At 36.5% G+C, this 11,910-nt stretch overlaps 2 protein-coding genes across 8 annotated transcripts in view; both read left to right on the forward strand.

Annotated features, from left to right (window-relative positions):
- Positions 1–881, forward strand: part of LOC136063337 (uncharacterized) — an 8,096-nt gene extending 7,215 nt beyond the window's left edge. For 2 of the 3 annotated variants that reach the window (XM_065763550.1, XM_065763552.1), the window contains exon 5: positions 167–361. In XM_065763550.1, the coding sequence (XP_065619622.1) occupies positions 167–346 (180 nt within the window). In that variant the 3' untranslated portion in view covers positions 347–361. Of the gene's footprint in view, positions 1–166 lie in introns of all 3 variants that reach the window. The other variant, XM_065763551.1, reaches the window with a different exon arrangement.
- Positions 882–6,255: 5,374 nt separating this feature from the next.
- Positions 6,256–11,461, forward strand: LOC111986991 (uncharacterized). 5 transcript variants are annotated; one of them, XM_065763554.1, is made up of 7 exons: positions 6,256–6,689; positions 6,770–6,956; positions 7,902–8,152; positions 8,996–9,093; positions 10,315–10,403; positions 10,661–11,124; positions 11,271–11,461. In XM_065763554.1, the coding sequence occupies exons 1-4, from the start codon at positions 6,361–6,363 to the stop codon at positions 9,012–9,014; spliced, it is 786 nt and encodes a 261-aa protein (XP_065619626.1). In that variant the 5' UTR covers positions 6,256–6,360; the 3' UTR covers positions 9,015–9,093; positions 10,315–10,403; positions 10,661–11,124; positions 11,271–11,461. The 5 variants fall into 5 exon arrangements, with proteins under 5 accessions (XP_065619626.1, XP_065619628.1, XP_065619627.1 ...); XM_065763556.1 differs by having other exon boundaries at positions 10,354–10,403; XM_065763555.1 differs by lacking the exon at positions 10,315–10,403 and having other exon boundaries at positions 10,661–10,803; positions 10,907–11,124.
- The last annotated feature ends 449 nt before the right edge of the window (positions 11,462–11,910 follow it).

Genomic DNA, 11,910 nt, shown 5'->3' on the forward strand with positions numbered 1-11,910 from the left:
TCGATAGAGCAGTCATATACTTGCATATCTGTCGCTATTTTCACTATTGGAAAGGTCTCGTCTTCGATATGGAATTTTACTATTAGTGTCACATGTGTTTGTACTTTTATCTGTAATTTTCTTTTTAATTGAGTCTATACATTTGTAACGTGCAATTTGTGTTCAGCTATGGCAACCTGATGAGCAGCGGGTGCAAAAACTTATGGAGATGGGCTTTGCTAAAGCTGCTGTGAGAAGTGCTCTAGAAGCTGTTAATGGTGATGAAATCTTGGCTATTAAAATGCTTCGCTTTGCAGGGCGTGCACGGGCTGGAAATTATACAATTTATACAAATACAAAGGTTTAGTTTGAATCTCTAAGTTCCACATTAAGCCTAGGCCTGTCTTTTAATTCCTTGCGTGCTATGTTTTTGCAAGCATATCTATCTTCTGATGTAGCTTTATCCGTGTGATAGTAGCTTATTATCAAGCAACTTTTTCCATGAGGTGGAGTTGCCATAACTATCAGTGCCATTGAAGTTTTCGAAATCAAAGAAGTTTTATGTTCAGCGCCTTGTTTTAATCAACTAATGATTTGATAAGAAGCTAGATAACTACTAAACTGTGGGAATTTGCCCTTAGGAGGAAAAATTGTCTCATTCATCACATATATGCATCCTTTCTATGTGTGTTGGTCCCACATATGACTGGGGCTTACATAATAAGAGGGATGATGTTTGTAGCTGATGCATTGCAATCTTGATTGGTAAAGTTGGACTCAATTACTAAGTTCCATACAAGTAACCTAATAAATTGACTTGTATTTTATGATTTGAATTCAAAATCAATGTAATTATTCCTTTTAGGAGCATCACTTTAAGCCTTGCCCCATCAACAGCGAAAAAGCAAAATCATGCAGTAGACTTTCTTTTTTTTTTTTGTGAGAAACATTCAGATGTTTTGCTTATAACTAAAGAAAAGCCATAAAGGCTTGTGATCAAAAGAGGAACCTAGATAGAGCAGTTTTTTTTTTTTGTTTGCATCTGTCATTCTGGAGTTTTTTTTTTTTTTTTTTTTTCCGGAGAAACAGTTAGATGTTTTGCTTATAACTAAAGATAAGCCATAAAGGTTTGTGATCAAAAGAGGAACCTAGATAGAGCAGTCATATACCTGCACATCTGTCACTATCTTCACTATTGAAATGTCTCGTCTTCGATATGGAATTTTACTATTAGTGTCACATGTGTTTGTACTTTTATCTGTAATTTTCTTTTTGATTGAGTCTATGCATTTGTAACTTGCAATTTGTTTTCTGCTATGGTTGCCTGATGAGCAGCAGGTGCAAAATCTTGTTGCTGAAGCTGTTGTGGAAGTGCTCTTGATGCTGTTTATTATTTGTTTTTTTGCTGAACTCTGAAGCTGTTAATGGAGATGAAATCTTGGCTTTTAAATTGAAGAAGTGAATAATTCTCCTGTGCAAGTGTCACATGAGCATGCAAATGGATTTATGGCATTCATCCAAAGCCGTGAACGCATTAGAGACCAAGAAATTCATTCTCAACTCCAATCGGACCTTATCAATCATTCATGGCAATTTCATGGCGTGTCGTAGAAACTTGAGTGTGTGAGTTATGGCATGTGAGTTTTTATTGTAATTTGATATGCGTTATATATGTGAACTTTTTGTGGACTATATTGCTAGTTTAGTGTTGCTGAAACTATTTCAAGTGGAGAAGATGAATTTTATGTTGCATTTATAATATGTTTGCCTTTTGATATGAGTTTTGATAGGTTCATAGTTTAGTATGTGATTTATGTAAATAGTGTACATAGTGTTTGACAGGTTGATAGTTTAGTTCAATTGGAGTAGATATGTAATCATTGATAAATTTTCAGATGCGCCCAACATGGGGCCCACATGTCAGTGAGAAAAATGTCTCATACACATCAAGCACAAGATACATTCATAGTAATTGAAGGATAAAAATTTATGAACATTAGAATTATAACCCACACCAGGTGGGATTCGGTAAGAAAGCCTATACCACTTAGAAAACTTGATCACCTTTTAAGTCCTTTTTGAGTAGATGGTGATAACGTAACAAGTACTGTAGATAAACACTTTCAAAATGGCTTCTTTATACAAAGAAACCTTGCATCATTCTACGCATGTTTAGTCAAGAGATAATTTAGTTCAACAACAAACAGGAAAATTCCAAATTGAACCTAAAAACACTAGGTACCCAACACCAAAATTTTGGGATCAACTATGGATCCACAACAGACCATGAACAACCAAAAAAAAAAAAAAAGGTAGATTGCAAATGAAGGTAAGCACTGAATAAGTGAATAATCATGACTGAATTCGCATTACTTCACACAAATTGAATGAAGTACTCGCATGTAACAGATAGAAAGGAAAAAAAAAAAGTCTTTAATTAAGTTTAAACATTCAAAACCATTCCTTTCAAGCTTTTTCTAGTAGCTACTATACACATTTCCCACATTCAATTATCTGAACACTCAAATTAACCTTTCATTGAAATTTTAGAGACCGGTCTTGCGTGTTCTCCAAAGGGCTTGGAGAATGTATTCTGCTGACTCTTTCGAATTCGACCTCATCAATAGCGGCAAGTGACCCCACAAACTACGCTCCATTCTCTCTACTGTCTTCCTCAACAAAACAACGCAACTCCCTGTTCAAAATTTTCACTTGAATTCAAAGTTAAAACCTTGTTCGCACTAGAAGTAGAAGTGAAAAGCTGCGAGTGAGAGAGAGTTTCCAATGTTCCACTTCCAGTTCCTTCCACCTATTGCGCCTCTGTGCTTTTTACCATTGAAACCGCTTGACTGACTGAAAAGCGATTAGGAAGGGTCAGTTGTTTTGTTTTTGGGTTGTTGGTGGGTTGGACTTTGAGTTGGGGTTCAATTGGGCTCAATATGATTCTTTATATTTACTAAGCTTGGGTTGGGCTGGACTTGGCTAATGATATGGATCCAGTCAGGATTGGTTTGGTAAAGATTTGATGGAGTTGATACTTGATTACTAATTTATTTGGAAAAAAAGAGTTTAGCTTTTAAATGTGTATGGAGCTATCATGCTCCAATCTACTATGTGGTAATTGTAGAGATTATTCACCTGCAATTTTAGTTATATAACTTTTTTTAATGAATTATGTAACTTATTTAAATAATACATATGAATAGTTTTATAAATTGTCACGTCATGGGTTGAAGGAGATTCCTCCAAATTGATTTGGAGTTAATCTTTGTAAAAATTGATTAACAATATCTGTGAAAATTTAAATAAATTCAAATCAAATATCAAAATGATCGGTATAGACAAAGACAAACATCATTGAACCTAATTCATTGTTCTTCAAGAACGCAACCAAGTCCTTGGCTCAACGTTTCCCAACAAGTCATCAATGCTACCTTGGGGCATCTTTTGGCCACAAAATCACTCTTCACATTAAGCTCGCACTCCTCATGATTGATTTGGAACACTTCCACGATTATTCTATCATCATTAATTGTATTGGATAAGAAGAGTTTTTAAACATGTTTTATGTTATGTTTTAGTCTTAAAAAGAGTTCTTTTACCTCAAAATAGCGAGGCAAGTAACATCTATATAACATAACTAATTTTGAGTGAGTAAAGTGACAAATTTTAAGTTAGTGGCAAGCTAAGTGAAATTTGGGCCTAACATTGTGTGGTTAATCGAAAATTTTCACCTAAAAAAAAAAAATTATTAGAGCATTCGCATTTGGTATTGCAAATGCTATATATAAGAGAACTTTAGCATTAATGCACCAAACAACCCAGCATTCGGACTTGCAAACACTAACTATTGCAAAAAAAATTGCATTAGTGTTACAATGCAATTCTAAAGGCAAAATTGCATTGTAGTTCAATTCTTAAAAAAAACTAATATTTTATACATTTTACTGTTTACTTTATCTAACTCCTCTCTCTCTCACCGGTACTCTCATCTCCTCTCTTATTTTATTTTATTTTTCTCAGTTCTATTCTCTCATTCAATCCCTCCCTCTCTCTCGTCCCTCTCTTCCCTTTCTTTTTTTTTTCTTTTTTTTTCTCTCTCTATTTTACCTTGAATCAAGGGTTTGATGTGGTGACAGATGGGTTTGATGTGGGTTTGATGTGGTGGAGCTCATGGTGGGTTTGGATGCCGTGGGTCATGTGGTGGCAGATGGGTTTGATGTGGTGGTAGATGGGTTTGATGTGGTGGAGCTCATGGGTTTGATGGTGGGTTTGGATGTCGTGGGCCATGTGGTGGATTTGGAGGCGTGAAGTAGGTGGTAGGTTTGGATGCCGTGGGTCAGGTGGTGGCGAGGCTGTGATCGGCGTTTGGTGGGTTTGGTGATTTTGTCTTTTGATTCTCTCCGTGACTGTGACTGGTGTTTGGATTGGTAGGTTGGGTTGCTATGGGTTTGCTAGGTTTTTAGTGGGTACTTGGTGGGTTTTATTTTGTTTGTTTGTTTGTTTGTTTGTTTTTTTTTTTTTTTTTTTTTTTTTTTTTCAGTTTTTGGTTTTGGTGGGATTTTGTTGGGCAGAGGGTAGTGGTGACGTGGTGGGCATTGTTTGTTTAATTGTGGTCGGTGCTAGAGGTTGAGGGAGAAAGAGAGGAAAAGGAAGAGAAAAAGAAAAATAGTAAAAAATAAATAAAAAAGAATATTTAAATAAAATGGAAAAAAATAGAGTTTGGGATGTTAGGTGTATTGTAAAATGGTATGGTATAATTGATAAAGTGGTTTTTTGGGATGGTAAAATAGAATGAGATGCAATTTTCGGATGTGAATGCTTTGAAGGGATTTTGAAATTGACACCCTGTTGACATGACAACATAAGGCCTGTTTGGTAGAGGAGTTTGAGTAATGTTGTTTGTATTTTTTTAAAATATGTGTAAGTGAAAAAATATGTAAAAATACATGTAATATTGTTTAAAAACTGAAAGAGAAATGATATGTCTACAATATTTTTACAACAAATCATAAGTGGTAGGTTGTTACTGGTTGTTAATATTGGGGCAAAAAAGTAATTTTAGTGTTAGTTTTAAATTTGAACCAATAACAACTAACCACCTGTGATTTATTGTAAAATTATTGTAGACGTAGTATCTCTCAAACTGAAAATATGTTGCTAAAATACTCGGGTTTTTTTAGAAAATAACTACAAAACCCAAACAATATTATTAATTAGGCAACGTTTCAAACATATTGTATTTCTAACAATTCGACTTCGGAGGAGTCGATTTTACTGTTCATATAGCCTATTCCTCGCGCCACGTAGCTCAATAAATCGAGTCCTTTGCACTCATTTTTTATACATAGAAATCGACTTCAGCGGAGTCGTTTTCAATACAAAGAAAACGACTCCGTTGAAGTCGATTTGCCCAAAAACGAAGAACGAAGAACAAACGCAGAAGAACGAACCCAGAAGAACAAAGAACCAAAAACGAAGAACGAAGAACAAACGCAGAAGAACAAAGAACCAAAAACGAAGAACGAAGAACAAATGTAGAAGAACGAACCCAGAAGAACGAAGAACGAAGAACAAAGAAGAATGAAGGACGACAGAAGAACGAAGAACAAAGCACGAATGCAGCAAACGACGAACGCAGGCGCCAACGAACCCAGGCGCCGATTTCACCAAACCTCGACGAACCCAGCAACACCGACGGCGAAGCACGAAGAACAAAGAACGAACTCCAGGCGCCGATCCGATCCGATCCGATTTTTTCGTGTAGCCTTTTCTTCGTTTGCTGGGTTGCGCCTGGGTTTGCTCGTCGGTGTTGGGGTTCATCGGTGTTTGGTCAGAATCGGCGCCTGGGTTCGTCGGCGCCTGCGTTCGTCGTTTGCTGGGTGTGGTTTCAACCTCTAGCAAGAAAAATCAGCAACACATGGTGCCGCAAATGTTTGTGTGGAGCATTTGATTTCTATACAAAGAAATCGACTCCACTGGAGTCGTTTTCTTTGTATAAAAACTGACTTCAGTGGAGTCGGTTTCTATACATAGAAAACGACTCCAATGGAGTCGATTTCTACACAAACAAATTTACTTCACTGAAGTCGATTTATTGAGCTACGTGGCGCGAGGATTAGGCGATATGAACAGTAAAATCGACTCCTCTGAAGTCGAATTGTTAGAAATGCAATATGTTTAAAACGTTGCCTAACTAATAATATTGTTTGGGTTTTGTAGTTGTTTTCTTAAAAATCCCAAAATACTCTACCAAACTGGCCATAACATCGCCGGTACAATTACTAGTAGAACAAAGAATTTCCTTTCACTTTCCAGAATCCAAATTAACAAAAAAAAGAGAGAGAAGAGGTTCACGGACGAAGGTGGAAGCAGAACAAAATGGCACCCCACGATCTCCGCCGTCCGTTCAAGCGAGCAGCGATCTCCGATCAACAGAGGCGCAGGGAACTCTCCCTACAGCGCCAAGCACAGCACCGCCGCGACGCCCAACACCAAGCTCGCTGCTTAGCCTCTTTCCTCAACCCCCACTCCGAACCCGAACCCGAAACCACATCCGAAACCGAACCCGAACCCTCAGACTCACCAAAAGAGCTCGACATTCGCCACGCCTCGAAACTGAAAGGCGCCGAAGCTCGTAAATGGTTCGCCCGACAACTCATGCTCCCCGAGTGGATGATCGACGTCCCTGATCAACTCCCCCAAGACTGGTCTCTCTCTCACAGTTTTCGATGTTCACATAAATGTCCACATTTAAATTCAAGTTTTGTTTTGTGTTTTTTATATGTAGGTATGTGTTTGCGAGGCCAGCAGGGAAGCGATGTTTTGTGGTGTCGAGCAATGGAACGACAATGAGTAGGTTGCGAAATGGTTCGATGCTGCACCATTTTCCTTCTGCGTTGCCTAGTGGAGCTAGGACTAAAGATTCCTCAGGCTCTGCTCAGTCTTATTCTATACTTGACTGCATTTTTCATGAGGTATATATATATATATATACATATGGATTAGCAAAGTCTTTTAGTTAGTAATTGTTCAATTGTGAATTGCAATGCACTTTTTCCTCTTACTTTTAAACTTGTTTAACTCAAGTTTGTTTATTTTTGCTCTTATCTTAACTCATTATTAAGTATGAATGCTTCATTTAGGGCGCTGTACCCGTGTCTACACTTGACATGCGTGTCCCAGCCGTGTGTAAAAAATATGTAGGACGCTGATGGGACACAAGAACAAGAGGAGTCAAATACCCTTTTACAAAACATAGAGATTGTTCATGCTCTGAATGGTAATAGTGCATTTGAAAATTAAATATTTACTTTTTAATTTGATACATATATTTAACATTATGTGAAAAATAAATGCTTAATTATATATAGAAAATATAAATAAAAATATTTTTAATGGGCATGTCTTGCTGTGTTTGTGTCCTATGTTTTCAAAAATTTCTGTGTCTCATTGTGGTACTTGTACCCATGTCCATGCTTCTTAGCTCATTAATGAGTGCCTTAAGGGCACATGTTAAGGAATATTAAACGATCTTGATAAATTAGCAATTGAATCAAAAACTTAAGTTGATAATATATTTATTCTTTATTGTAACACTCTCTCTCATGTGTGGGTCCAAACTGAACATGGAATAGAATTTCTAAATGGGGAGGTAGAGTAGAGATAGGATTCAACTTTAGGACCATTTGCTCTGATACCATGATAATATCATGTCTCCCAAATGCTTAAGTCGATTGAGAATGGGTGAATTTAATCCTTTAACAATTATTCTAATAGATCTTTAAAAAAGATAATTCATTAGTTTGCATGCATAATTCATTGATCGGGTGTTAAACTTGTTAGCAAAAGCTTTCTCAAAATAAATCTGCCTTAGCATTTGTGGTTTGATTTTGTGATAATTGGGTTTTGTGACTTTGCAGTCGGATCAGACTTACTATGTGATAGACATGGTGTGCTGGCGGGAGTACTCACTATATGACTGCACGGCTGAGTTTAGGTTCTTTTGGTTGAGCTCCAAACTTGTGGAGACTGGTGCGTGTGACCTGCCTTCGCAGTATCATAGATACAGATTTAGTCTGGTTCCGGTGTACAATTGTGACCAGGCTGGCCTATCTGCAGCTTATACTGGTGCAGTCCCTTACGTGAAGGACGGTTTGTTTTTTTATAACAAGTATGACCTTTTTTTCTATAGCGTGGACAAAGTTAAATGCTATGAATGTTTATTGTTGGATTGGCTGAGTTATTCTTACAAATGTAATTATAGGTTAATTTCAATTAAAAAAAGGAAAAAAATAAATAAAATCATAGGTCAATAGTGCCTGTATGAACTGTTTGCTATTGTGAATTTGGGTTGGGCTTGCTAAATTGGTGAGTTACTTGCTTGACTAGGATTAGGAAGTTCTAGTGCATTGCTTGGATGTGTATGCTATTTTGTGGTGCTATTAGGGTTTTATTACATGTGGGGTTTGTTGACTTGGGCTGGGATTGATAGGTAAGATGATGTTTTTTCTCTGGTTTATTGTGGATTCATGCACATTGTTGAACCATGCCCCTCATTGTGTTCTTCACGGATACACAATCATTTTTTTTTTCATTTTCTGCTTTCTTGTTTGATCATGTGACTTGGGCACAAACGTGTGCAAGGGAGCACATTTTTATCAGAATGAATGTCCAATCACTTATAGCATGTGTCTCATTGTTGTTGCTCATTTCAATTTAGAACAATTTTTAAATCCATAGTTGCCATATCATTGTACCTACTAACTTATCAAAAAAAAAAAAAAAAATATCATTGTACCTACTATGCATTGTATTTGTTCGGTTATGAATTATAGAATTCCTTTGGGGGCCCGATGGCACTTCCAGTCTCCATAAGTATGGGGTGGTGGGTAAGGCTGTGGGTTCATATCTTGTTGGGTATGTTAGTTAATTACCAAGAAAAAAAATTCCTTTTTTATTTATTAATTCCTAATGCCATTTGCATTTTTTCTTTCTTTGGCATGCCCATTATCAGACTGGAAATACGCCACTAGCATTAGTTTGGAAGGATGAGAATTGTAGTCAATATGTCATTGACAGGATAGCAAAGGACAGGTTCCAAGCCAACAACAGGTATCTTGTCACTGAGTTCTGTCCTATTGCATTGCAATCTCTAATACTTAAGAAGTTTGGACATGGACTATTGTGTTGTGTTATGCAAAGCATCAGATGTTTAAAATGTGTTCTGAACAGATAATTTCATGACACCTTTTGGGATTGTCTGCGTAACTCCGCATTCACTTTGTTTATTGCAATAATTTTTTCCTTTAGTATTAAAATCGTCATTTTTCTTTCTCCTTTGTTTTCTATTGCATGTTTCATATTATATAATGGGCATGATTTTTCTGCGAAACAAAACAGGGTACGCCACATGGCCTACTGGTATGTCTGGCTCCTTGTGGTGTGAACCTGGGTTTGAACCCCCTGGGGCTCAAATTACCTATTGCTGCATGCAAAAAAAAAAAATTCAGAACCAAACAGGGCATGATAGACATTAAAGTCAATACTATTCTAATATGCATATAATGTTGAACTAATATTGTTTTGATATCAGTATTGTTTGTTATAAAACAGAGTAGAGATATGCATACTTTGAAATACAAACTCCTTGATGTCCTTGTCACAGCATTCCATTATTAGATGCTTGGATACGTAAAAATGTCATATAGTGAACATTAATTAAAACTTGGTCACATTGAAATTTGAACAGCCAAATTCATGGTGCGGATCAAAGGTATTGGTTGGACGGGCTGCCTAGGGAGTTTGAAATTTTAGCCACATGTTAATCTCAGCCATTTAGTTAATACCTTCTTCTGCCCTGCTATGTTGCTTCATGCTAAAATGGGTATCATTGATACCATCCTTTCGCTGGTGATATATATATATATATATATAAGTTGACTTGGGGTTAGTTCTTTTACCATTCATCTTTAAGTTAATGCTCTGTGAGAAGAGATTAATTTGTACCAGCAGTCTGGTGTATGAATTCTGATAAACAGTTCTCGAAATTGGAATGTGCATCATGCTAGATGATGACCATCAATGTTCTTTTGAAAGTTTGATCTTGTGGACTAGGTTAAAGAAAATGCCATATAGAAATGTAGACTTCTTGGATAAAAAGATCTTTACATGTCTTCATAAAGCCTGTTGATATGTAAAATGTCTCTAGAGATGTTTACTTATATAAAAAAAAAAAAAAAAAAATGTCTCTAGAGATGTATTGTAGTTATTTGTAAAAAAGATGGTTATATATTGTAAGTAGCCGATTATTTATTTATTCTTTGGATCGGGTAGTTTTGGAACTACAAGATAATGGGAACTTGTCTACATCAGATGATCCTCCTGTAGTATTTGGCTGTGTAGATCGGGCCTTTATAGAACAGGTATGTTTATTGTAGACTTCAAAATAATGATTAACCATGTTGTATAATGTGATGAGTGTTGGTGCCAACTGATTCAAATGGTTGTTGGTGTGTGCTAAGCTACTGTGATGCATCCTATAAATAGACTAGAAAATTTTATGCATATTTACATCAGTGAATTGCTTTATTTTGTTAAGTGGCGTTTTTCTTTTGGTGGGTTTAACAAGCCAACTCCTTACTATGCAGTATATACATATTAAATTTCTCCAATTTTCCAGACAGAGTCACGTTCAGGGAATCTTTTGCAATTTGCTATCAGTGATGGAGGATTGAATTTTGTGGATGGAAGCTTGAGAAGGCTGATTTACATTATCTCAGAAATTCCAATCTAGCACGTGCTTTTGCAGATAGTTACTCCAAGGTTAGTAGAATTTATACATTTATCTATGTTCTTAACTGGTTAAAGTAGATACATGCAAAGAGAATGCCATAATTTATATAAGCAGTACCTTTTAACCCTTAAGGAAGTTGGGATAGTTTCCTGACTGACCCACGTAAGGTAAGTTAAGGGTACCTGCACTGCTGGATGCAAGGGGAAGGTCCATGTTGCTGTTGTTCTGTTAAGCTTACCTATTGTATACTGATTAAAAGACGAGAGGGAATTAGTTGCTTGCTCTGTGTGTTATTTGAAGTTGACACTCATTCCACCTGTTGGGGTTGTGGATGCCACTATATGTGCTAAGTAAGTGTCTATGTCTTTTTAAAGTTAGTTTCCTGTGCTCTTGTGTCTCCTTGCCTTCCACATTTTTGACAATCCATCCGTATTCATGTGAAGCAGTTTCTTAAAAAGGCTCTTTCTTTTGATCTTTTTGTTGTTTACACTTGCAGGCTATGTTCCATTGCATTCCCCTCTAAGAATTGATGATCTGCTAGCATCTATTAATTCATTAAGTGAACAAGAAAACAACCTTCTGATGTGGAGATGGTTGGTTGATGGTGATTGTCAATGATAGTGATATGAGACTCATTCCTTGGCCTTTGCCTATTATATAGCAAGCTATATATTATTTATGGTATCATTTAGTTGCTTCGTTCTCCCAAGTCCCAAAGGCCTCTCCATTAATTGTTGTTCAATACAGAAGCTGGCTCCTATGCATAAGATGTTTGTTGTGGCAGTCATAGCTAGAGAATTTTGGTTGGATCTAGGAATCATACGTATATGGAAATGTGAAAAATTTTGCCAATTTAAAGGAGCTGTATTTTGGCCGTGTAAAAAGACTTATGGACAGAGGGGATGGTAGAGGTTTATTAATTCATAGGTCAAATGGGTGTGTGATGAACCAAAAATGAAAAAGAAAGGAGAAAAATTGTCCTTTTTGTTAAAATCATGAACTATTCAAGTAAAATAAAAACCATTATTTATCTATTTTTTGAAGGGAACAAAATCTATTCCTAAGATTTTAAGTCACTCCTAGTTAAATACTTAGTAATTAGTTCTGCCAAATCTTGCAGACCCACCGAACACCGC

The sequence above is a fragment of the Quercus suber genome, unplaced genomic scaffold (genome assembly GCF_002906115.3).
Source record: "Quercus suber isolate HL8 unplaced genomic scaffold, Cork oak 2.0 scaffold_513, whole genome shotgun sequence".
Lineage (NCBI taxonomy): Eukaryota > Viridiplantae > Streptophyta > Magnoliopsida > Fagales > Fagaceae > Quercus > Quercus suber.